This window comes from Phocoena phocoena, chromosome 4 (genome assembly GCF_963924675.1).
Source record: "Phocoena phocoena chromosome 4, mPhoPho1.1, whole genome shotgun sequence".
NCBI classification, from domain to species: domain Eukaryota; kingdom Metazoa; phylum Chordata; class Mammalia; order Artiodactyla; family Phocoenidae; genus Phocoena; species Phocoena phocoena.
In genome coordinates, this window is record NC_089222.1 from 54,981,985 (window position 1) to 55,009,317 (window position 27,333).

General features: G+C 37.2%; 1 protein-coding gene across 1 annotated transcript in view; it reads left to right on the forward strand.

Annotated features, from left to right (window-relative positions):
• NAALADL2 (N-acetylated alpha-linked acidic dipeptidase like 2) overlaps positions 1 to 27,333 on the forward strand; it is an 862,695-nt gene that overhangs the window by 570,914 nt on the left and 264,448 nt on the right. Inside the window, 1 exon segment of the mRNA XM_065875821.1 lies at positions 22,447 to 22,593. Coding sequence (XP_065731893.1) covers positions 22,447 to 22,593 — 147 coding nt within the window.

A 27,333-nucleotide genomic window follows, 5' to 3' on the forward strand; every position in this document is an offset into this window, starting at 1 on the left:
TTGTAAATGTTTGACACTGTAAAATTTTATTTGTTTCAAAAAGCAAAACTCTGGACTTCCCTGGCAGTCCAGTGGTTAAGACTCTATGCTTCCACTGCAGGGGGCAAGGGTTCGATCCCTGGTCAGAGAAATAAGATCTCACATACCGTGCAGCATGGCTAAAAAGAAAAACTCTAAAATACGATTCATTTCCTTGGGAATCCTTTATATTTTAATGACAAAAGCTGTTCTCAGGTAGTAGCCGTAGCTGATATTATAGCCTAAAAACTAGGCCCATTATGTATTCATTTAAAGATTTCCACATAGTCCTCTTTAAATATATCTAATATTTCTTTTAAAGGATGTTTTTATTTTAAAAAAATATTAGTATTTATTGATTCATTTGTAAGGGGGGTGGTGGGAAATCAGCTTTTCTTCTACTCTCCTCTATCCCCTGACTGGGGTCCTGCAAATTAGACTGGACAAAAGACAGATTAACAAAAGAAAAACAAACAAAATTTATTAATGTGTGCATTGTACATACACACAAGAGAACTCAGTGATGAGTAACTCAAAGAGGTGGTTAGAACTTGGGTTTATATAGCATCCTTACAAAGGACAATGAATTTGTACAGAAGTGACACGACAAAGGAACGGGGTTTTAGGCTTTTAGGGACGGCAAATTAGAAAGGAAAATATATGTCGGAAAAGAATTGTTGGAAGGGTTGTTTTAGCAAGGTTTGTTATGTAGATTCCTCTAGTGCCATCTGTCTGGGCTGAAAAGAGTCTAGAGTTGTCCCTGGTGATTAAGAACCCTCCTGCCTTTCCTAGTAGAGAGGAGGAAGGCAGAGAATTTTTACTATGTCTGCTTCCTCTCAATTACTTTCAGCTCAAAATAATCCTTATGTCAAAGTAGCATATTTTGGGGTGGCATACTCTGCACCCCCTCACATTCATTCAAGAAATAGTTATCAAGCATCTTCTATGTACCAGCCACATCACACAAGATCTGGGCTCTTACGGAGTATGCATTCTAGCAGGAGTAGCCTGATGATATACAAATTAATGAAGAGGTGAACAAGAAATTATCACATGATAAGAGTACTATGTAGAAAATTAAAACAACAGGACATGATAGAGAGTGAGTGGTTGACTGCTTCATATTGGATAATCAAAGAGGTCTTCTGGGAGGAGACGACATTTATAAAACGGAAATAGAGTCACACATGTAGAAAACAAACTTATGGTTACCCGGGTGGGAGGGGGAAGCGGAGGAGGGATAAATTGGGACATTGGGATTGACATATACACACTACTATATATAAAATAGATAACTAATAAGTACTTACTGTATAGCACAGAGAACTCTACTCAATATTCTGTAATGACCTGTATGGGAAAAGAATCTAAAAAAGAGTGGATATATGTATACATAAAACTTATTCACTTTACTCTACACCTGAAATTAACACAACATTGTAAATCAACTATACTCCAATAAAAATTTTTTTAAAAAAATTAAGACCTGAAGGAACTGGCTAAGAAAAGACCAGGGAGCAAGAACTCCATGTGGTGGAATCAAGTAATCCTTAGTGTGTGATGTTAGTGGGTGAGGGAGAGTGCAGTACTAGAGGAGAGTGAGGAAGTAGTCAGGACCCAGATATCAGGTTGGGTTTTCCAAACCAGGCTCAGTGTTTGTGTTTTATTTTGAGTGCAATGGGGAGCCTTTGGAAAGTTGAAACTAGGATGGAGGATCATGTTAGGTTTTACATTTTTAGAGATTAGTCTAGCAATATTGTGTTTTCAAAAGCACTTTTCATGCTGCTAGCCTTTATGATGATTATGTTTAATGGCTATATGATGAGTCGTAATTTAAGTACTTATCTTTTGGGGTATTTAGGTTACTTTTAATATTCATTCCCTACTTATAATATTTAATACATTCAAAAAATAACATTATAGTATAAATAATGACATGGTAAATTTTTTTATGTAAATAATTTTCCTCTTCTGTTAGATTGCTTATAGGCTATGGGTTCTCAGAAATAAGGTAACTGGATCAAAGAACAGGAATTTTTTTTTTAAGCACTTAATACATCCTGCTAAACGACTTTCTAAAAGGCTTGTATTAAATTGTTTACATTGGTGATAATAGGAGCACACAATTTATTGCAGGCTTATGACTCAAATCCTATTAATTAAATAAGCAAAACCCCCCAAATGATTACATATATTACATATTTAGCATAAGAGAAAAACACTGTTACTTAAAGTAAGAAATTAAATAGCAAACACAACTATATAAAATACAACTTAGCTTAAACTTATACAATTTATGTGCTATCAGTTGTTATTTACCTTATGATAAATCTGCTATCTCGGTCTAATTAGAACACACCATGGTGCTTTCAGACTTGGAGAGGAGCCTGAATCTTAGTGATGAACATCTAAGAAAGTCTTTTGCAGATTTTCCTCAGAGCCTGGGGAGTAGCACAATTTGGCTTAAAGCCAGTCACTTTAGGGCTAGGGGTTTTCAAACACTTTCTAACTCTAGCTCCTGTGAGCCAAGACCCTATCTATTGGTGAGTCCTGAAGTTTTTTTTGTTTTTGTTTTTTATTTTTTGAACTTATTTTAAGTTATTGTTCAATATCAGAACAAAGAAGTACATTGCTATTTAACTGAATGTATTTGAAACAGAAATCCAAACTTCATTGACAAAGTGATCCTCTTAGTAATTTGTCTATCCACCACAGTGTTCAGTTATCAGAAAAGAAACTTCTAGCTAGTAGTGTCTATAGTTGAAAACCCCTACCTCTCTTTCAGATAGCAGTGGGTGCAAATTATTACATTATTTGCTAACCTCTTTTTGCAATTCTTTGTGATTACTTATTAGCATGTGTCTTGTAGACAACCCTGAGAGATGAAAATTAATCATTCTTAATATTATTTGAAAGAGGAGCACCACCTTGCCTACTTAATCGTGTCATGCTAGGTTCATATGTACATCTTCTTTATCCATTCATCTGTCAATAGACACTTAGGTTGCTTCTGTGTCTTGGCTATTGTAAGTAGTGCTGCTATGAACATTGGGCTCTATGTACTTGTTTCTTGAGCTCTACCTCAGACCAACTGAATCGTAAGTCTGGGGATAGAGCCCAGCAACCTGTGTTGTAACAAGCCCTCAGGTGATCTCTTGAATGCTACAGTTTGAGAAACACTAAGTTACAAGTAAGGGGCAAAAGAAACTGAATAGTATAGAAAGACTATAAAAATTTGGTGTGAGGAACTGGGTGAATGTTGGGACCATATTTGGATCTAAGGAACACTGAGAAAAGAGCTGATTTGAGAGATTTATTTTTTATCTTTGATTTATTTTTTATCAAAATTTTAATTATGGTAAGATAGACTACACATAACATTTACCACCTTAATTATTCTTAAGTGTACAGTTCAGTAGTGTTATGTATATTCACATTGTTGTGCAATGAATCTCCAGAACTTTTTACCCTGCAAAACTGAAACTCTATACCCATTAAACCATTCCCCACCTACCCCCTCCCCCTAGTCCCTGGCAACCATCATTCTATTTTGTCTCTATGAATTTGACTACTCTGGATGCTTGATTATATTAATCTGGTTGGGCAGCTATAACAAAACACCATAGACTGGGTGGTTTTTATTTATTTTTAAAATTGTTTTTGTTTGTTTGTTTTTTGGCTGCTCAGTGTGCATGGCATGCGAGATCTTAGTTCCCCAACCAGGGATTGAACCCATGCCCCCTGCAGTGAAAGCCTGGAGTCTCAACCACCGGACCTCCAGGGAAGTCCCATCTGGGTGGTTTAAACAACCAACATTTACTTTTCATAATTCTGGAAGCTGAAAAGTCCAGGGTCAAGGTGCTGGTTCCTGGTGAGAGCTCTCTTCCTATCTTGCAGACAGCCACCTTCTTGCTGTGTCATCACATGGTGGAGAAAGTTCTGGTGTCTCTTTCTGTTCTCTTAAGGTCACCAGCCCTATCAGATTAGGACCCCCACCCTTATGACCTCATTTAACCTTTGTCACATCCTTATGGACCCTATCTCCAAATACAGTCACATTTGAGGTTATGGCTTCAACATATGAATTTTGGTGGGTGGGACCCAATATAGTCTGTAGCATTCATGTAAGTGGAATCCTACAGTATTTGTCTTTTTGTGACCAGCTTATTTCATTTAGCATAATGTAGAACTTAATCTTTGTTGAGTTAAATTTGACGTAACTATTCCACATCCAAGTGAGATGTCACAGTGGCAGATGGCAGGAGGGCATGCTAAATGGTCATTTGTGTGCTTTCTGTGTCTATCTGCAAAATGTCAAATCCAATACACAGTCTCATATAAAAGTAGCCTCTATTTCAAAGTGCTTTTAGTTCCAGATGTGGGGAAGAGGGGATTTCCAAAGTGAATTTTGAAAGCTGATGTCTTTGGAATCACAGCATTGGGATTAAAGAATTGAGAATTAAGTGGGGAATTCCCTGGCTGTCCAGTGTTTAGAACTCTGTGCTTTCACACAAAGGAAAATTAAGTTAAAACAAGTGATAGAAGTATAAGACTTCCTGGTACATGCTCACCAAAATAATGGGCCTAGGTCTGGTGCAAAGCAACTTAACATGTGGGGATTGGAATGGGGGTGAGAGTCATGTGTAGTGTCTGAGTATCCTAAGCACAGTGCTCCTTAGACACAACGGTGGCTACAAAGCTCTGATGAACTTATGCTAGCAAAGCTGTCCCTAGGCTAGCAGTTAATTTGGCCCAGGGCTTTAAGGTTATGCCATGATGCTGTCATCTGTCAGAGTTAGACATAGTACTGCTGATGGTGTTATTTCCTCTACCTAACTTCTCACTCTCAGCACTTAACTTGCTTGAAATGGTGATATGTGATGGTTTGCCATCCATATCCTTTTGCCCTCCTGCTTGCCAAGTCTGAATTTTTCAGCTTTTTCTCCCTGTGCCCTCCTAAAATTAAATGAATTACCTCTAAAAAAAACCTGAGAGTACCCTCCTGATTTACAACCTTCCCATAACCCTGGTCATAGAGAGGACAGCAAACTTTCCTCTGCTGTCTACTGAATGATGCTAAATATATGCAGAGTAACTCCAATGTTTCCTTGCTTTTGCATGTACCTTTTTTGAAATGTCTGCTTTTTTTTTTTTTTTTTGAGGGAAGTTACTAAATTTTCATTAAAAATATTTGCAGCCTGAGACAGTTAATGTTGAATTGAAAACCAGTTAGGTTTTCTGGTTAATTTTTTTAATGCCTGGCAGCTGGAATATATCATTAAAATGCTGACCCTGGATTATTTAAAATAGCATTGCCTGTGAGACTAAGAGAAGCTATTTAAGACACACCTCAAGAAGGCTGGTGGGGGCTTCCCTGGTGGCGCAGTGGTTGAGGGTCCGCCTGCCGATGCAGGGGACACAGGTTCGTGCCCCGGTCTGGGAGGATCCCACGTGCCGCGGAGCGGCTAGGCCCGTGAGCCATGGCCGCTGAGCCTGCGCGTCCGGAGCCTGTGCTCCGCCGCGGGAGAGGCCACGACAGTGAGAGGCCCGCGTACGGCAAAAAAAAAAAAACCAAAAAAGAAGGCTGGTGGAATAATAGCTGAAGGTATGTTATGTCAGCCAATTCCACAACATGGAACAGCACTGTGAAGCCAGAATTGTTATCATTCACTGAGACATAAAATTTATATCTTGATCCTTTTGGTCATTAAAGGTCCTATAGGAAGTGTACCCAGGGGGAGTGTGCTTTCAGCCAGTGTGTTGACCAAAGGTCAATTTGGATGTTTCAGCTTTACCTTTTCAATATAATCATGGTTTCATTTAGATATAATCAGAGTACCGTTTTTGAAAGGGCTCTGGGGTTGTTACTCTATATGCAGTGTGCATTTCATGAAGAAATAGGTTTAGTAATTGCGATGACCAACAGCAAACCTATTACAGAAGTGCCAAAGTGGCTAAGGGATCTATGGAATTTGTTTAGCTGGTAAATTGTTTTTCTTGCTGTTTCTCTTAAACTGAAAGAATTTTAATTTAGTTGATTAGTCAGCAGTGTACCGGCTCTTTCTGTACAAATTGAGGAACTCCTTCCTTATTTCCTTAGTTAAGCTGGGGGAGCAAGAAGTCATTGAGGGCTTCCCTGGTGGCGCAGTGGTGGAGAGTCCGCCTGCCGATGCAGGGGACACAGGTTCGTGCCCCGGTCCGGGAAGATCCCACATGCCGCAGAGCGGCTGGGCCTGTGAGCCATGGCAGCTGAGCCTGCGCGTCCGGAGCCTGTGCTCTGCAACGGGAGAGGCCACAACAGTGAGAGGCCCGCGTGACTCAAAAAACAAAACAAAACAAAACAAAAAATAGAAATCATTGAACCAGGGATGGGGGTAGGTGGGGGAGGGAGGCAACAGCATAACAATCTAAGTTAGAAATCCCTACCTGTCATTCCATTTGCTATCCTTACATCTCTAGAGGATAGCAAAGCTTTTAGTCTGCAAAATGGGATAATAATACTTGCTTCACCTACCTCACAGGGTTGCAGTATAATATGACGTCTGTTTGTAAATGATAAATCTTTATGTAAATGTCTCCTTGTAGTAAGTGAGGTGGTCCATCTTTGCATATTTTGATAATAATTTGATACTTGTCTAGAAAATATAAAAACACACAAACCATGTAAATAAGAGTAGTCCTTAAGGAAATCATGATTACTAAATGAATGGAGTTTTGTTCTTGGTTTTTCCCACTGTCTTTTGGCTTCCTATTCCCTCCCAGTATCCTCCTGGTAATTTGGGATGCCTACTTTAGTAACCCCCTACCCCAGCAAGGGTCTCATGCTGTTGTATCCATTCCCAAATCCTCTATATGAGAACTTTTTCTTCCCTATTCAACTGAAGGGGCAGTTACTTTTATCTGTCTCCTACCCAATACCACATACATTTTTGATGATACTAAATTGACCTTCTTATATTAAAAGGTTGTCAGCAGTACAACTCTAAATACCCCATCTTTCTACTTGTGGACATTTTATAAAATGTTAACATTTCTGAAACTGTGAGATAGCTGTTAGATGGTTTATTTCTTTCCTACTATTTAAGAAAAACTATTTTTAGATTGCTACTATTCCTTACAATCAAGGGAATCTCAGAATTGGGAACAAAGAACGTATAGTTCAGAGAGGATTTGGAACATGTTATTTAGGGGAGAGGGGCAGGTGATTCAGTCACAGATTTAAAGTTCAAAAATAGTAAACAAGTAGACAATGAAAAGTCTTTCTCCTAAGCCTATTTCTCCCACCAGTACCTCTACCCAGAGGCAAATAGTATTTGTGTATGTAGTTGTCCGTCAGTATCTGCAGGGACTGGTTCCATGATAACTCCCCATCCCCGTCCCATAGCAAACTCTGAGGATGTTCAAGTCCCGTATATGAAATGGCATAGTACATCCACAGATATAGAGGGCCAGCTGGATTAGAGCACATACATATACTTTTTTAATGTTACTTTTGTTTTTAAACACAAATGACATCTTGTACAATCTTTTACATTAAAAATGTAAAAATATATCTTAGAGATTGTTTTTCTCCATTTGCAAAAAATACCTTCATTGTTTTTTTTTAGAGACAGCATATTATTCCATTGAATAAATAGAATATCATTTATTTAACCTTCATAAAATTTGTCCTAATTTTTTTCTTCAGCAGTATATGAGGCACTGGAATTCCCACATCCTTTACAATGCAATCTACGATAAAAGTTGCCAAAGTTTTTTGTAAAATAAATATAAAAGATACTTTATATGTCTTTTATGTATAAAAAACATTTATAATTTTTTTTCTGTGAAATGTCAGTTCATTTTCATTGACTCTTTTCCCCCAGGTTTTTGATTGTTCTTGTTTATGGTAATTTTTGTCAAGCAGAAAAGTCATAATTTTATGTAGTTGGACTAATCAATCTTTTTTGTCTTCTGAGTTTGTCTTTTGTACTCTAAGTTTATTAAAATTACCTTCTACTGTTGTTTCCTCCATACTTTTATGATTTAGAGTTTTACACTTAAAAGAAGGGTTCATCTGGAATGTATTGTGGTATAAGATAGCATATAGTGGATACTATTTTATTTTATTAGTTGAGATTTTTATTTAAACCCAACAGAGTTGTTGAAATGTGAATACTTTTATAGTTCTAAAATAACACACCAGTTTTTATTGTTACACAAAGCCTTAAGTGGAGAGAAATAAAAAGGAAATAGGTCTTCTGCCATCATGTGCCTCTTGGTCAGGGAGCTGAAGTTGGTCAGGGAAGCGGAAGGAGAAAAGAGAGTTTGGGGTGGGGGAGGATATAAATTAGAAGTTACAGTAAAAACAAGGGCAAATGTCTTTATTCTTCTCCATTTGCACCTTTACAGAGTGATCTTTAAAGCATTCATTAGTTCATAAATATATTTTAAATACAGTTTGAATTATGTCACATATAAAGTTATATTTCTCTACATTCAATAACAAGATTACAGTTTTAAAAATTAACAGAATGAAATGAGAATTAGTGTGTCTTTCAGTTTGCCAGTTCTACTTGTATATACCAGAGGAATAACAATTCTTCACTGTTTAAGGCTGAGAATACTTTGTTAATACCCTGTGAGTTGGTTGTTAAAACTTTGCAGAAACCTTGAGATACTGGAGATTTTAGAAGTCCCATTTTATGGGTTGAAAATTGCCACTTTAAGATAAAACTTTTTTCTTCCCCTACTCAATTTAATCTTTTAAAAAGGCATTGCAAGATATTTATTGATTTTTTAAAAATATTTTTACCATTTTGAAAGTATATTTTATGTATAAGGAACTCAGTATCAGATGCTGGTGTTAAGGATAAATTAAGCTTCTAGTTTAAAATATTAAAGAAAGTTGGTAGACATAACTTCCTGTTTCCTCTCAAATATTGTTAGAGGAGATCTGCAATTCATTATTAAGAATTACATACTAGATAGCAACTTGACATACTGGCATAAAAATAAAAACTAAGTAAATGAAGAACACATAATACAAGCACTGAAGAGATGCCACAGATAAACAGTTTGTTACAACCATATCCAGTAATTTAATATGACTTAAAAACAAAACAAAACTAGAATCCCAGGAAGAACACATTTAAGATTAGGATGTTCACGTGCATTAATGTGGTCTGGATGCTGCATATATAAGCATGGTAGAGAGGAAAAAGCATTGCATTTGGAGTGAAAAGAACTGGGATCAAATCCTTGTTGTATTGATTTGAGGCCTCAGTTTTCTAATTTGTAAAATAAAACTGTTCTGCAAGGAGAGATTGCCCCTGTGGAACTCTTTGACAGACCGGTTAACCCTATATCGACCCAATTTCAGAAATAATGTTTTTAAATGCTTAAATTAAAATACACAGGATGACAAAAGAAACCAATTATATCAAAGTGCAATTAGCTAAATATGAAAGCACACAAATTTGCATTTGTAATATATAAACTTAAAAAAAATTACACACATTAAATACCAAAATCCAGCAATGTATCTCATAACTTTCTTCTTTTCAAATTAGTGGTGAGTTTATCCAATAACTGAAATGTGATATGAAAATGCCTCATTTCATTTGGTCACAAAGTTACAGATAATGCTAATACTATTGGGTTTATGGTCTCTTCACATTTGAATGAAAGGTTAAATTTCAGTTAGAATTGAGTAAAATAAAAATGCTTTTTTTTTGGTCCACCAGGTTCACAGATCTCCTAAATTTTTTATGTGGTGCTCAGGTTAATCATCTTGGGGCTTTGGGATTTTTAGGTTCTTTGTAGTTTCAAAATGTAGTAATTTCTCTATGATTCCTCACCTGTTTACATGTTCACATTGCCTGGGATCATGTTTATAAATTCTGAAAATTAAAAATGTAACAAAATTGTGTGAAACTACATCCAATTGATCAAACAACCACCAAAAAACTCTACCATTAAACTCTACCATTAAAGTTTAATTGTTCACTAGTTCTGATTAAAATTTCTTATTCAAATAGGTGATCTACCATCTAAGAGTGTCCACATTAGTCAGAGTTCTCCAGGGTCCCAAGATCTGCAATTGGCCATCTAGAGACCCAGGAGAGCTGCTGGTATAAGTTCCAGCCCAAATGCCAGCAGGCTTGAGACCCATGAAGAACTGAAGTTTCAGCTGAATACAAAGAAGGAAAAGACCCATGTCCCAGCTCAAGGCAGTCAGGGAGGAGGAGTTCTCCCTTACTGGTGGGAAAGTCTGCCCTTTGTTCTATTTAAACCTTAAATTGATTGAATTAAGGCCCATCCACATTAGGGAGGGCAATCTGCTTTAGCCAGTCTACCAATTCAAATAAAAATCTCATCCAAAAACATGCTCACAGATACACCCAGAATAATACTGAGTAAATATCTGGGCACCTTGTGGCCTAGACAAGTTGACACATAAAATTAACCATGCCTGTGCCTATAATAAGAAATCGTTTTCTAAATACCATAGGCATCATTATCACAATGTGAACATTATTACACTGGGAACATCTGGAAGGTAAGTTGTTTCTACACAACTGAATTTACAAAATAATACTGAAATGAAGATAAAGTGACTTAATCTTATTATAATATGTAGAATGTGGTACTTTCATTTTGAATGTTATGCTTTTCTTGCTGTTTGAATAAGTAATCACCTTAGATTTCTTATGTATGTAGAGTGAATATGTAAGCAAAGGAAAGCAGAATGTGGGAGAAATAAAATGAATTATTAAACAGATTTTTAAATACTTTAGAAACCTGTCAATGTGTCTTGGTATTGCTATTCAACTAATACAGATGTTAACTTAATGTCTTTATATTTCACTTTTGTAGTAATTTACTCTGAGGTTTTACCTTTCAGCTTAAAAGTATACTTGCAAAGAGCATACCCCTTTAGGATTGAGATAGTGATTTCATTTCAGGTCTTCAACAGACTAGTGGTAGGAGATTAAACAAGTGACATAATCATGGTCTTTGCCTGAACTTGCTTATTTTATAAACTGGAATAAAAATGTTTGTTATCAGACATTAATTGTGGAACATTTTGAACTCCTTGGATGAAATACTTAATTTGAATTTACTCAGCCTTGCAAATAAATTCGAAAAATTGATTGACCTGCACAAATTTATTATCAACCTTCTCTCCCCCATGGTGGCTAACTTCTAGAAAAATGAAGGAAATAACTTTTCTTTCTACTTCCCTTTCAGATATTAGTGTTTCAGAGGCTGAGTAGATCAGTATCTATTACCTGATATGGATCCATTACAATCCACTGCAGTGCTGTGAGGGGAAACAAGTCACATTAAGATAGAAAGCAGATTTAGGATCACTTCAGGTCTGTAAATCTGGCCTAGATTTTAAAGTAGTGAATAATAAAAAAGACCTAGAGGATAGGGTTTGCGTGCCAGGAATGTTCTCCTCTTAAGGGAGATCCCCAGATGAAATAACTTGGGGAAAAACAATCAGTCTGAAAATTGGGTTCTTTTTTTTATCCTATTTTACTCTGAGACTAGTTAGGAACAAAAGGACAAAATAAACATAGGCTTGAGGGTACTGTAGTTCTGCCCCTCATCACTGATTAAATCACAGGAGAGTAGACAGTAGAAAACAAGGTGGTGGGAGAGACAGAGAGAGACACAGAGAGGAGAAACGTTGTGGGCTGGCAAGAGAAGTCCTCCACAAGACTTTACAGGGAAACTCAGTAGGTAAGGAACAAGCCCCAGAAAGGCTCGTTAGGGAATTCTGTGTCACCCCTGATCCTCCAATCTTGGATTGGCTTTCTTGAAGCTTTCACTCTTCATTTGGGCTTAACTCTGACAGGAGACTCAACATCCCAGTGCCCCAAGCTGTAGAGTCGAGCTACACCTTGGGCCACGCAACCCTATTGTTCTGTACCCTGTCTTCCCTCTGTAAATAGTCTATGTTAGCACCATAGATGTGGTTTAAGAGATCTTAACCGTCAAAATATAATTTTAAAGCAATTCTAGGTAATGCTCAGCCTTCATCTTAGAGTTGGTTTAGAAAGGAGTTTAAGTATGACGGAGGTGGCAATACAGACCTTTAGGGAAAAGATAGACTTTTCAATAAATGGGTAAAGTAAAGCAAGCCAGAGGAGGGGAAAGGATGCAGAGGTATTTTAAGAAATGTGATTCTGAAGGCTGGATGTTACCCTTTTGATTTGCCTGGAAAATGGAATGCAATGAAAATATTAAATCTATGCAATGGGATTAGTCATGGAAAGAACAGAGAGACTAGAGAATCTGTACTGCCTCTGGAAAGAATCCCTGGGGCCCGTAAAAGACTGAGGCAAAACAAGAATTTTGCTTTGTGCAACTGTTAGATCAAACAAAGAATGTAAGTATTGATTGGAGTGAGTCATTTCTGCCATTTTAATTATTTGCACATATGGGAAATTAATACTTTTTGTCAGAGGGAAGCTATTATATAAAAATGATGACTGAGTAAAAGTGATATCAACATTTTAAACCACAATTATTTTAAAAAATTTAATTGAATTTTTTTTTTTCAGACAACTCATGGAATTTAGAGTTGTCAATTTTTTTTTTTTTTTTTTTTTTTTCTGGTATGCGAGCCTCTCACTGTTGTGGCCTCTCCCGTTGAGGAGCACAGGCTCCGGACGCGCAGGCTCAGCGGCCATGGCTCACGGGCCCAGCCGCTCCGCGGCATGTGGGATCTTCCCGGACCAGGGCACGAACCCGTGTCCCCTGCAGCGGCAGGCAGACTCTCAACCACTGGAAGCCCGAGTTGTCAATTTTTGATCCATGGCATTCCTCTGTTGAGAAAAATTTTCTATCTAAGGAACATGGCTGATATTTAGAGTGGATGTAAGAATTGTGTATATGAAATTAAATTAAAACCAAATCTGTATTTTCATTGATGATGAGTAGGGTACATATGCTATCTCAAAAAGACATAGAGGGGCTTCCTTGGTGGTGCAGTGGTTGAGAGTCCGCCTGCCGATGCAGGGGACACGGGTTCATGCTCCCGTCCGGGAAGATCCCACATGCCGTGGAGTGGCTGGGCCCGTGAACCATGGCCGCTGAGCCTGTGCTCCGCAAAGGGAGAGGCCACAACAGTGAGCGGCCTGCGTACCACACACACACAAAAAAGACACAGATGTTGCTGCAGTAAAGGGGAAGTAGACCACTTAGCCAATAAAATTAAAATTTATTTTTTAAGCATCTGAGAAAAGACTAGATTCCACCAAAGCCTCATTAATAACATGCAAGAATGCAACAGCCTATGTTTCACAAATTCAAATGCCTCCAGCCACCATTTAGTACATTTGAATGAGTGAGGCAGGCTGAGCATGAGACACTAATGATGGGACACTGGTGAATGTCTTGCCTGCTCAGTGCAATCAAATTCAACTAGAAAAAAGTTTATTCTGGCTCAACAAATACCTTCAAGGTTACCAGTTTTCACAACTGATTTCAACTGGATCTCTCAAAAATACTTGGGACTTCTTACACAATGTAGTCTCTTTCCTTTTTGTGATCTAGTACTTAAGGGTAGCTCTTCTTTGGGAATAATCAAGACCCTCCCCAAACTATCCCAGTTGATGTAAAACCTACAGAAGTCTTTGCCCCAGGAGTATATGAGGGAGTGAAAGAGGATTAACTGTCTTTTCAGAACATTAGGCTTTCAAAAGAAGAAAATTTCTGGGGATCACCATAAAAAGCATTAGGTTGCTGGTTAGACTGTGTGCTAGAACACTCTTTTTACTTTCTATTTCCAAAGTGCTTAATTACCCAAGATAATTTGCAAATAACATGAAGATCCCACATGCCATGCCTAGTTTATAAACACTTACACAGACTTTCCATTTTAATTGATTTTAAATTTCTTTCAGATATCTTTCTGTTAGGAACTCAAAAAAATGGATAGGTAATGAAACATTATTATATGTTTGAAAGATCTAGCACTGTAGTTGAAAAAATTTAGGAAAACTCACTTTCTGAATATTAAAATTCATATTTCCAAATCTTTGATGGATTATATTTAAAAGTGTTTTTGAAATTATATCATACCAAAGAAACATGGGAAGGGGTTGAAGAGTCAATGTCTTGATTCAATGGCAAACATACATTGAATACATATGTTTTGCCAGATTTTGGATGTGATGTTCTCGCACTATTGTCTCATTTCCCTCATGATTCCTGCTGAGGAGATTGGCATTCTTCCACATTTCATACTTGACACAACAGATCACAGAAAGATTCTAGATTTTTGGAAATTTTACTAATGAAGACATTTTAAAACAATAATAGTTATAGGAACAGTTATTTTACTGGTTATGATTTTTTAATTGTGCTTTGATTTATTTTTGTAAAGCTACTGCCATTTGTTTTGCATGCTAGACAACTCTTAGTTTAAGAACTAATAGTCTATCACCGTTTATTTCCCTAGAGGTTGCACTTAGCTTTGTGGTTCTCCTGGACCCATGGTATTTGGCATATACTCTTTTTTTTTCTTAATTGGAGTATAATTGCTTTACAATGGTGTGTTAGTTTCTGCTTTACAACAAAATGAATCAGTTATATATATACATATGTTCCCATATCTCTTCCCTCTTGCATCTCCCTCCCTCCCACCCTCCCTAGCCCACCCCTCCAGGCGATCACAAAGCACCGAGCTGATCTCCCTGTGCTCTGTGGCTGCTTCCCACTAGCTATCTACATTACGTTTGGTAGTGTATATATGTCCATGCATCTCTCTAGCTTTGTCACAGCTTACCCTTCCCCCTCCCCATATCCTCAAGTCCATTCTCTAGTAGTTCTGTGTCTTTATTCCTGTCTTACCCCTAGGTTCTTCATGACATTTTTTTTTCTTAAATTCCATATATATGTGTTAGCAAACGGTATTTGTCTCTCACTTTCTGACTTCCTTCACTCTGTATGACAGACTCTAGGTCTATCCACCTCATTACAAATAGCTCAATTTCGTTTCTTTTTATGGCTGAGTAATATTCCATTGTATATATGTGCCACATCTTCTTTATCCATTAATCCAATGATGGACACTTAGGTTGTTTCCATCTTCTGGCTATTGAAAATAGAGCTGCAATGAACATTTTGGTACATGACTCTTTTTGAATTATGTTTTTCTAAGGGTATATGCCCAGTAGTGGGATTGTTGGGTCATATGGTAGTTCTATTTGTAGTTTTTAAGTAACCTCCATACTGTTCTCCACAGTGGCTGTATCAATTTACATTCCCACCAACAGTGTAAGAGGGTTTCCTTTTCTCCACACTCTCTCCAGCATTTATTGTTTCTAGATTTTTTGATGATGGCCATTCTGACCGGTGTGAGATGATATCTCATTGTAGTTTAAATTTGCATTTCTCTAATGATTAATGATGTTGAGCATTCTTTCATGTGTTTGTTGGCAGTCTGTATATCTTCTTTGGAGAAATGTCTATTTAGGTCTTCTGCCCATTTTTGGATTGGGTTATTTGTTTGTTTGTTATTAAGCTGTATGAGCTGCTTATAAATTTTGGAGATTAATCCTTTGTCAGTTGCTTCATTTGCAAATATTTTCTCCCATTCTGAGGGTTGTCTTTTGGTCTTGTTTATGGTTTCCTATGCTGTGCAAAAGCTTTGACGTTTCATTAGGTCCCATTGGTTTATTTTTGTTTTTATTTCCATTTCTGTAGGAGGTGGGTCAAAAAGGATCTTGCTGTGATTTATGTCATAGAGTGTCCAGCCTATGTTTTCCTCTAAGAGTTTGAGAGTTTCTGGCCTTACATTTAGGTCTTTAATCCATTTTGAGCTTATTTTTGTGTATGGTGTTAGGGAGTGATCTAATTTCATACTTTTACATGTACCTGTCCAGTTTTCCCAGCACCACTTATTGAAGAGGCTGTCCTTTCTCCACTGTACATTCCTGCCTCCTTTATCAAAGATAAGGTGACCATATGTGTGTGGGTTGATTTCTGGGCTTTCTATCCTGTTCCATTGATCAATATTTCTGTTTTTGTGCCAGTACCATACTGTCTTGATTACTGTAGCTTTGTAGTATAGTCTGAAGTCAGGGAGCCTGATTCCTCCAGTTCCGTTTTTCGTTCTCAAGATTGGTTTGGCTATTCGGGGTCTTTTGTGTTTCCATACAAATTGTGAAATTTTTTGTTCTAATTCTGTGAAAAATGCCAGTTGTAGTTTGATAGGGATTGCATTGAATCTGTAGATTGCTTTGGGTAGTAGAGTCAATGTTGATTCTTCCAATCCAAGAACATGGTATATTTCTACATCTATTTGTACCATCTTTAATTTCTTTCATCAGTGTCTTATAATTTTCTGCATACAGGTCTTTCGTATCCTTAGGTAGGTTTATTCGTAGATATTTTATTCTTTATGTTGCAGTGGTAAATGGGAGTGTTTTCTTGATTTCACTTTCAGATTTATCATCATTAGTGTATAGGAATGCCAGAGATTTCTGTGCATTAATTTTGTATCCTGCTACTTTACCAAATTCATTGATTAGCTCTAGTAGTTTTCTGGTAGCATCTTTAGGATTCTCTATGTATACAGTGACAGCTTTGCAAACAGTGACAGCTTTACTTCTTCTGCAAACAGTGACAGCTTTACTTCTTCTTTTCCAATTTGGATTCCTTTTATTTCCTTTTCTTCTCTGATTGCCGTGGCTAGAACTTCCAAAACTATGTTGAATAAGAGTGGTGAGAGTGGGCAACCTTGTCTTGTTCCTGATCTTAGTGGAAATGCTTTCAGTTTTTCACCATTGAGGATGATGTTGGCTGTGGGTTTGTCATATATGGCCTTTATTATGTTGAGGAAAGTTCCCTCTATGCCTACTTTCTGCAGGGTTTTTATCATAAATAGGTGTTGAATTTTGTCGAAAGCGTTCTCTTCATCTATTGAGATGATCATATGGTTTTTCTCCTTCAGTTTGTTAATATGGTGTATCATGTTGATTGATTTGCATATATTGAAGAATCCTTGCATTCCTGGAATAAACCCCACTTGATCATGCTGTATGATCCTTTAAATGTGCTGTTGGATTCTGTTTGCTACTATTTTGTTGAGGATTTTTGCATCTATATTCATCAGTGATATTGGCCTGTAGTTTTCTTTCTTTGTGACATCCTTGTCTGGTTTTGGTATCAGGGTGATGGTGGGCTCGTAGAATGAATTTGGGAGTGTTCCTCCCTTTGCTATATTTTGGAAGAGTTTGAGAACGATAGGTGTTAGCTCTTCTCTAGATGTTTGATAGAATTCGCCTGTGAAGCCATCTGGTCCTGGGCTTTTGTTTGTTGGAAGATTTTTAATCACAGTTTCAATTTCAGTGCTTGTGATTGGTCTGTTCATATTTTCTGTTCCTGATTCAGTCTTGGCAGGTTGTGCATTTCTAAGAATTTGTCCATTTTATTGGCATAGAGTTGCTTGTAGTAATCTCTCATGATCTTTTGTATTTCTGCAGTGTCATTTGTTACTTCTCCTTTTTCATTTCTAATTCTATTGATTTGAGTCTTCTCCCTTTTTTTCTTGATGAGTCTGGCTAGTGGTTTATCAATTTTGTTTATCTTCTCAAAGAACCAGCTTTTAGTTTTATTGATGTTTGCTTTCGTTTCCTTCATTTCTTTTTCATTTATTTCTGATCTGATTTTTATGATTTCTTCCCTTCTGCTAACTTTGGGTTTTTTTTTTTGTTTTTCTTTCTCTGATAGCTTTAGGTGCTAGGTTAGGTTGTTTATTCGAGTTGTTTCCTGTTTCTGAAGGTAGGATTGTGTTGCTATAAACTTCCCTCTTAGAACTGCTTTTGCTGCATCCCATAGATTTTGGGTTGTCGTGTCTCCATTGTCATTTGTTTCTAGGTATTTTTTAATTTCCTCTTTGATTTCTTCAGTGATCACTTCGTTATTAAGTACTGTATTGTTTAGCCTCTATGTGTTTTTATTTTTTACAGATCTTTTCCAGTAATTGATATCTAGTCTCATAGCATTGTGGTCGGAAAAGATACTTGATACAAGTTCAATTTTCTTAAATTTACCAGGGCTTGATTTGTGACCCAAGATATGATCTATCCTGGAGAATATTCCGTGAGCACTAGAGAAAAATGTGTATTCTGTAGTTTTAGGATGGAATGTCCTATACATATCCATTAAGTCCATCTTGTTTAATGTATCATTTAAAGCTTGTGTTTCCTTATTTATTTTCATTTTGGATGATCTATCCATTGGTGAAAGTGGGGTGTTAAAGTCCCCTACTATGAATGTGTTACTGTCAGTTTCCCCTTTTATGGCTCTTAGTATTTGCCTTATGTATTGAGGTGCTTCTATGTTGGGTGCATAAATATTTACAATTGTTATATCTTCTTCTTGGATTGATCCCTTGATCATTATATAGTGTCCTTATTTGTCTCTTGTAATAGTCTTTATTTTAAAGTCTATTTTGTCTGATATGAGAATTGCTATTCCAGCTTTCTTTTGGTGTCCATTTGCAGAAAATATTTTTTTCCATCCCCTTACTTTCAGTCTGAATGTGCTCTAGGTCTGAAGTGGGTCTCTTGAAGACAGCAAATATATGCGTCTTGTTTTTGTATACCTTCAGCCATTCTGTGTCTTTTGGTGGGACCATTTAGTCCTTTTACATTTAAGGTAATTATCGATATGTTTGTTCCTATTACCATTTTCTTAATTGTTTTGTGTTCGTTATTGTAGGTGTTTTCCTTCTCTTGTGCTTCCTGCCTAGAGAAGTTCCTTTAGCACTTGTTGTAGAGCTGGTTTGGTGGTGCTGAACTCTCTCAGCTTTTGCTTGTCTGTAAAGGTTTTAATTTCTCCATCAAATCTGAATGAGATCCTTGCTGGGTAGAGTAATCTTGGTTGCAGGTTTTTCTCCTTCATCACTTTAAATATGTCCTGCCAGTCCCTTCTGGCTTGCAGAGTTTCTGCTCCAAGCTCAGCTATTAACCTTATGGGGATTCCCTTGTGTGTTATTTGTTGTTTTTCCCTTGCTGCTTTTAATATGTTTTCTTTGTATTTAATTTTTGACAGTTTGATTAATATGTGTCTTGGCGTATTTCTCCTTGGATTTATCCTGTATGGCACTCTCTGCCCTTCCTGGACTTGATTAACTATTTCCTTTCCCATATTAGGGAAGTTTTCAACTGTAATCTCTTCAAATATTTTCTCAGTCCCTTTCTTTTTCTCTTCTTCTTCTGGAACCCCTATAATTCGAATGTTGGTGCACTTAATGTTGTCCCAGAGGTCTCTGAGACTGTCCTCAGTTCTTTTCATTCTTTTTTCTTTATTCAGCTCTGCAGTAGTTATTTCCCCTATTTTATCTTCCAGGTCACTTATCCGTTCTTCTGCCCCAGTTATTTTGCTATTGATCCCATCTAGAGTATTTTTAATTTCATTTATTGTGTTGTTCATCATTGTTTGTTTCATCTTTAGTTCTTCTGGGTCCTTGTTAAATGTTTCTTGCATTTTGTCTATTCTATTTCCAAGATTTTGGATCATCTTTACTATCATTATTCTGAATTATTTTTCAGGTAGACTGCCTATTTCCTCTTCATTTGTTAGGTCTGATGCATTTTTACATTGCTACTTCATCTGCTGTGTGTTTTTCTGTCTTCTCATTTTCCTTATCTTGCTATGTTTGGGGTCTCCTTTTTGCAGGCTGCAGGTTCGTAGTTCCCGTTGTTTTTGGTGTCTGTCCCCTGTGGCTAAAGTTGGTTCAGTGGTTTGTGTAGCCTTCCTGGTGGAGGGGACTAGTGCCTGTGTTCTGGTGGATGAGGTTGGATCTTGTCTTTCTGCTGGACAGGTCCACATCTGGTGGTGTGTTTTGGGGTGTCTGTGGACTTATTATGATTTTAGGCAGCCTCTCTGCTAATGGGTGGGGTTGTGTTCCTGTTTTGCTAGTTGTTTGGCATAGGATGTTCAGCACTGTAGCTTGCTGGTCTTTGAGTGAAGCTGGGTGCTGGTGTTGAGATGGAGATCTCTGGGTGATTTTTGCCATTTGATATTATGTGGAGCTGGGCGGTCTCTTGTGGACCAGTGTCCTGAAGTTGGCTCTCCCACCTCAGAGGCACAGCACTGACTCCTGGCTGCAGCACCAAGAGCCTTTCATCCACACGGCTCAGAATAAAAGGGAGAAAGAGTAGAAAGAAAGAATTAGTAGAAGAAGAAAGAAAGAAAGAAAGAAAGAAGTGAGGGAGGGAGGAAGGAAGGAAGGAAGGAGGGAAGGATGGAAAAAAAGAAAGAAGATAAAGTAAAATAAAGTAAGATAAAATATAATAAAGTTATTAAAATTAAAAAAATAATTATTGAGAAATAAAAAATGGATGAATAGAGCCCTAGGACAAATGGTGGAAGCAAAGCTATACAGACAAAATCTCACAGAAGTATACACATACACACTCACAAAAAGAGGAAAAGGGGAAAAAAGTCATAAATCTTGCTCTCAAAGTCCACCTCCTCAATTTGCGATGATTCATTGTCTAAAGGAGGGAAGGAAGGAAAGAAAGAACGAAGATAAAGTGAAAAAAAATAAAGTTTTTAATATAAAAGTAATTATTAAGAAAAAAATTATAAACAAACAAAAAATAACGTACGGATAGAACCCTCGGACAAATGGTGGAAGCAAAGCTATACAGACAAAATCTCACACAGAAGCGTACACACTCACAATAAAAGGAAAAGGGGAAAAATATCATAAATCTTGCTCTCAAAGTCCACCTCCTTAATTTGGGATGATTGGTTGCCTATTCATGTATTCCACAGATGCAGGGTACATCAAGTTGATTGTGGAGCTTTAATTCGCTGCTTCTGAGGCTGATGGGAGAGATTTCCCTTTCTCTTCTTTGTTCGCACAGCTCCTTGAGTTCAGCTTTGAATCTGGCCCCGCCTCTGCGTGTAGGTCGCAGGAGGGCGTCTGTTCTTCGCTCAGACAGGACGGGGTTAAAGGAGCAGCTGATTCAGAGGCTCCGGCTCACTCAGGCCAGGGATGGGGAGGGGGGGTGGAGGGCGGGGCACGTAGTGCGGGGCGGGCCTGCAGCGGCAGAGCGCGGCGTGACGTTGCAACAGCCGGAGTTGCACTGTGCGTTCTCCTGGGGGAGTTATCCCTGGATTCCAGGACCCTGGCAGTGGCCGGCTGCACGGGCTCCCCGGAAGGGGGGTGTGGATAGTGCCCTGTGCTCGCACACAGGCTTCTTGGTGGCGGCAGCAGCGGACTTAGCGTCTCATGCGTGTCTCTGGGGTCCGCGCTTTTAGCCGCGGCTCGCGCCCGTCTCTAGAGCTCCTTTAAGCAGCGCTCTTAATCCCGTCTCCTCGCGCACCAGGAAACAAAGAGGAAAGAAAAAGTCTCTTAACTCTTCGGCAGCTCCAGACTTTTCCCCGGCCTCCCTCCTGGCCAGCCGTGGCGTACTAACCCCCTGCAGGCTGTGTTTACTCCGCCAACCCCAGTCGTCTCCCTGCGCTCCGACCGAAACCCGAGCCTCAGCTCCCAGCCCCGCCTGCCCCGGCGGGGGAGCAAACAAGCCTCTCGGGCTGGTGAGTGCCGGTCGGCACCGATCCTCTGTGCGGGAATCTCTCCGCTTTGCCCCCCCGCACCCCTGTTACTGTGCTCTCCTCCGCGGCTCTGAAGCTTTCCCCCTCCGCTACCTGCAGTCTCCGCCCGCGAAGGGGCTTCTAGTGTGTGGAATCCTTTCTTCCTTCACAGCTCCCTTGTGCCATCCCTATCCTTTTGTCTGTGTTTTTTCTTTTGCCCTCCCCAGGTACATGGGGGGTTTCTTGCCTTTTGGGAGGTCTGAGGTCTTCTGCCAGCGTTCAGTAGGTGTTCTGTAGGAGTTGTTCCACGTGTAGATGTATTTCTGGTGTATCTGTGGGGAGGAAGGTGATCTCCGCGTCTTACTCTTCCGCCTGGCATATACTCTTAACACATGTGGGGATATGCTTTGACGAGGAAATTTCTTTCTGTGGTTGTCCAAAAAACATTTTTAGAATAGAATTATATCTTACCAAGCTGTCCTTTAAATTTGTGGGAAAAATTTTAAAAAGACAAAACTAAACCTTTTTTAGGGACTCAACATTCTCTTAACGAGTCATTACAGATAATATATCTATGATAAAAATGCTTTTTAAGCAACAATAACAAGCAAAGCTTGATTTAGTCCAGTGCTAGTCACTCTTCAGTGAGCATGAGCGCGGTAGAGGAATGTTGCTACACAGATTTCTGGACTCCATCCCCAAAGGTTCCCATTTGGGAGGACATGGGTGGAGACTAAGCATTTACATTTCATGTTTCGAATAAGCTCCTGGGTGCCATTGATGCTGCTGAACTGTGGACCACGTTTTGAGTAGCATTCATTTAGGGATAACGTAAGAAGCATAGTGTGTGCTAACAATTTAAATTATGTTTTTCAGAAAAATAATTTCAACTGTTCCAGAAGAGGTCAGTGCCCAGAAACAAATATCAGTTCTGTACAGATGCAAGATGATGCCAATTACTTCATCAACCATCTTGGAGTTCCCACCGTGAGGTTTACTTATGAGGACATCAAAGCATTAGAGGTGAGTGTTTCCAAAAATGCAAAACACACACAATATATATAGCAGACATGCAGAATTTTATTTTATCCTGGCTTTTTGTCTTTCTTACCCAATAGGTAACTATAAGAAGCTGCTTCATTTAGAAAGTTATTCTTGTTGTTCAGAGGCTTTGTAAGAATTTTTGAAAACATCAGCTCTTTTCAATAGTGTTGAATTCAATTTAAAAAGATTTATACAGTCACTCACATTTTCAGTGTGCTTCGCAGCAAGAAATGTGCAGTTGTTGGATTAACATCAAAACATAATTGTAATCTTCAGAATTCACAGAAACAGATGACATGTGCAATAGATTATCCTCTCCTTGCCCAAGGGAAAGTGCATTTCATGTGCTGTATGTTAATGTGAGTCTTGTGGATTAGCTTCCCAAAGTTTGTCAATAGTTTGCTTGCCTAAAAAGATGCTACTTTTTTTGTGTGTGAGGATACGAAGTTTTTTCCCAAAGATTATCACAGAGACCTGATTCACCTTAAGTATGTTCATTCTTCTGTTGGACATTAAGCCTTTTAATCTTTCTCAGAGTTATGTCACAGGAAACTGTTTCTCTGTAGATCCAAACCTGCTGAAAGACTTTTCCTTCTTTTACAAATTGTGCATGCATTATTGGGAGCTACTTGAAAGCCTCTGGGGTGGCCTTCTTAATGTAACTATTTCATTAACAAAATAGTGGCTGGAAAATAGACTAAAGCCTTCTTTGTTTTTCAAATTATAAACGTTCCTGGGAAGTTGTGTTTAAATTATATTTTTATCAACGTCAGATATGCAATATCTTAATGTCTAATAGCTTTTAGCAAAAGTGACCTTTAGGTTTCTCTGCAGCCCTCTACCCACCCCTTACTCCCTCAGTAGACACAAATGATCACTAACAACATAAATTCACAGATGGAGAAACTCTGGCTGACTCCTATTGTAATGAGATGAATTCTTGGGTAATGCAAAAGTAATCACTGTGATTTATCAATTTTTTAAAATTGAATTTTCATATGCTATTGCTGTTTGAAAACGGGGTACATGTATAGAGGTATCTTTCCTCTTACCAAAACCACTACATATAATGAAACTGATGTATTAAGAAATTAACTCACTTTTAATTTTCCTGCTTGATATCTTCTAACATCTTTTTATCATCCCCACCCCATCCCAGCCCATCCAGCTCCTGTCATGTTAACACATTGAATGAAAGCTTTTATCCAATACATGTTTAATTCATTTTGGTTGAGTTTAAGCCAAGAATTTAGAGAGGCAATATAGTATAGCCTTAGGTATGGCACTAGACTTGACTCTGAACTCAAGTACTAGACAAATGATTTAACTTCTTTCAGTATTGGTTTATAGATGAGGGGAACTTGGTATACTTATGGAATCTAGAGAGCCATGGTAAGGATTAAATGAGATTATGCATGTAAAGGGCTTGGCTAACTTTAAGCATATAATAAGGCCTCCAGTAACTATAGCTATCATCACAATTATTATTATCTGATTTACATATTAGGGAGAATTTCTAAACTTTTTCAATACGAAGACATTAGTGGGAGGGAGGAGATTGTTAATCGTTAAGAAAAACAAGCTTCTAAGGCTGATGAGGATCAGCTGGAAGATCTGAGGTGTTAATGGGAGAAGATTTGGAAACAGGTCCCAGTGATTTTCTCAGAAGGTACTATTATAATGTGAAACACCTCAGGCTAAAGTTTATTGGCTAGAGCTGGCTTAGTCTGAAGAAGCTAATCAGTTTTTCAAATTATACACAGAATGTCTAACTCCCATCAAAATCATTTTCATTTTCTACTGTATTTGTCTCCAGAAAAGCAATTAAAAGAGAATCTTCTATGCTTTATAACTAATGACCTTGTTTATATTGCTTTAGTGTGGAAAATTTTTTTAATGGATTTGTCCCTTACAAAATATGAATGCTTGAGATGAGATAATTTTGTACGGTAAATTCTCCAAAGAACAGATAATGATCTTTGCTTTCTGCGTTAACCTATAATAGATATCTGTATACGGTTATTAAGAGGAATTATAAACATTGAAAGTCTTTACCCATGATATAAAGGCTATTTATCCTATGTCAATTAGTAAAAGCTGGTAAGGAAGTTAGAGCTTTTCCCATGCAATTAAATTTAAAATATATGTTATATTTTTGTATTACATAATATACTATATGTATAGTATGTAATATCTACCACTTATTGAGTGCTTGCTTTGCTAAAATTTTTATATTAGCAAATATTTTATATTACCTCATCTCATTCAATATTTATGATATCCCTATGAGTCACCTTTTATTATTAACACTTTTTTTTTCTGAGGATGAAATAGAGCTTAAAATCAAGTAGCTGATCCAAGGTCATAAAGCTAATAAATGGCCAAGATAGAAGTTGACCTTAGATCTCTTTAACAGTAAGCCCATGTTCTCAACTATTAAAATAAGTTTGTAAATTGGAAGCCCAAGGGCCAGATCCAGTCCACAAATACCTTTTGTTTGTTCTGCGCTTTATTGAAAACTTGAATTTTTGGAAGAAATGGATTCCTTTTTTCCCATGGAAACAATTGGCTAAATTGTGCATTGTGATTACAATATTAAAGAATATTTCTTCAATATCTCTTTCTATCAAAAATTGGAAAATGAATGATTGATCAACCTAAAGGGCCACATGTTTCACCAGACTTGTATCACCTCTATTACCTGTTTGGCCCCTGTAGGAAGTGAGTTCATTATCTTTGCACTAATTTTGAGTAAAAAAGTTAAAGTCGATAATTTTGTAGTCCTTTCACTTTAAAAATTGTATATGTACTCTAAGTGTGCTAATTTATACTCATATTTTTGAAGAAACTATCCTTTTAAAATTTATTTAGATGATTATAATGCAAGCCTTAGAATTTCTGACAGTTTTTTTTAATCCAGCAAGATTGATTATAAGTATTTTACACTCAATTTCAAAAATAATGATAATAAGAGAAAAATTACCTGTAGGAAAGCAGATTAGTGCCGTAGACACCACTTTTTATGGACATATGGGACATTATTAGTTCTAAAATTATTTTTTGATGAAATATGACATTTTATAATATCTATTCCCAATATTTCATACTATCCACATTCCCACCAGCAATTTCTCCCTGTAGTTTCTCTGGATGCCTGTATATTGCATAGATTGCTTGAGGCACCTTTCATCTTTAGCTTTTTTGGCATCTATACTCTAATTTTTCAATAATTAAATTTCACAAATGCAAAGCAATCTATGGGTTTGCCAAATGTTAGAATTATTCCTTCTCATAAGATATCGCCTTGTTAATTGAAACGTCTCTAGTTGTAAACTTCATTTAAATAAGGTTTTCAATTTGTAAACATTGTTGCACCTGTTAGGAGAAGCATTCTGCACAGATTAAATACAATGCAGAGATTGCTGAAAAGGAAATGAAAAGACAGATGCTTTCTGATTAAGAGTGCAATATTTATGACAAGCTGGTGGTCCAATGCACATTTCTTCTGTCACTTAACAGCTGTTTCACATAACTTTTGTTCCAGATCAGTATATTTACTCTATATAGGGCATGTCAGAGGGTCGGGCTTTCTTAGTATACCAAAAGATCAGTCCTTGCCCTAGTAAACTTTATATTAGTTTGAAGCTCTGATTCTTCACTCTGTTTAACCTTATATTTTTTGCTCTTCTGCTTTAAAAATTCCTTTTTAAACCCAATTTACCTCTATAATGGAGCATTTAACATTTAAATGATAATGAGATAAAAGGGTATGCTAGCTTTTATATAGCAGGGGTTTTTGCATAATTGTTTTAATGTCCTTTGGTAATCCAGAAAACGAAAACCAAGTAGCCTAGGTATTTTGAAACTCTTATTAATTCTTTTTAAGTTAGATGAGTTTGATATCAATCTGATTCTTAAACTGATAGACAGCAGCATGAGAGTGTGTGTGTGAACTTTAAGGTAATCTTATGGGATAAAAATGATAATTTGTGCAGATACAATACACATAAACACATTTTGGAGCAAAGTAACTCATAGTTTACATGTTGATTCTTTGTTTTATTCTACTAAGTTGAAGAAGAACGTTACTTAAATTAGAGGTCATTCTGTCATTACATTTTCTGTTGGGAAATTAGTCACTGTCATTGTTATGTTAACAGATAGTAAGAATTCAAGTCAATTAATATCTCTTGACTTGAGACCAAATAGTTTGTGTAACTATGCATAAGCTGTACTGATGTTTTGTAGTATATGATAGAATTTGTTTTATACTGATAGCTATACAACTAATTAATGTCACTTAGAAATGAGATTTTACCTCTTCTACTTCAAAATGTGCCAGCTGGAAACAGGGTGGAGAGGGGGTCTTCAGTGTTCTCTCTAGCTCATTCCTTTTCTTTGTAAGTTATTTTAGGAAAAGGAAAATGTCAGAACAAAATATATGGTATGGTTATTTTCAGATCAGACCTGCTTCATTTAGAGTAAAGGTTTTCAAACATTTTGTTCTAAAAACCCATTTGCACTCTTCGAGTACTGAGCACTCCAAAGAAAAGAGCTTTTTGTTTATGTGAGTAATATGTGCAAATATTTACCACATTAGAAGTTAAAACTGAAGAAATATATATATAGTATTTATTAATTCTTTAAAAATATCAGTAATATACTTGTTATAAATTAATATAAATAACTTATTTTTATAAAATATAATTACATTTCCCA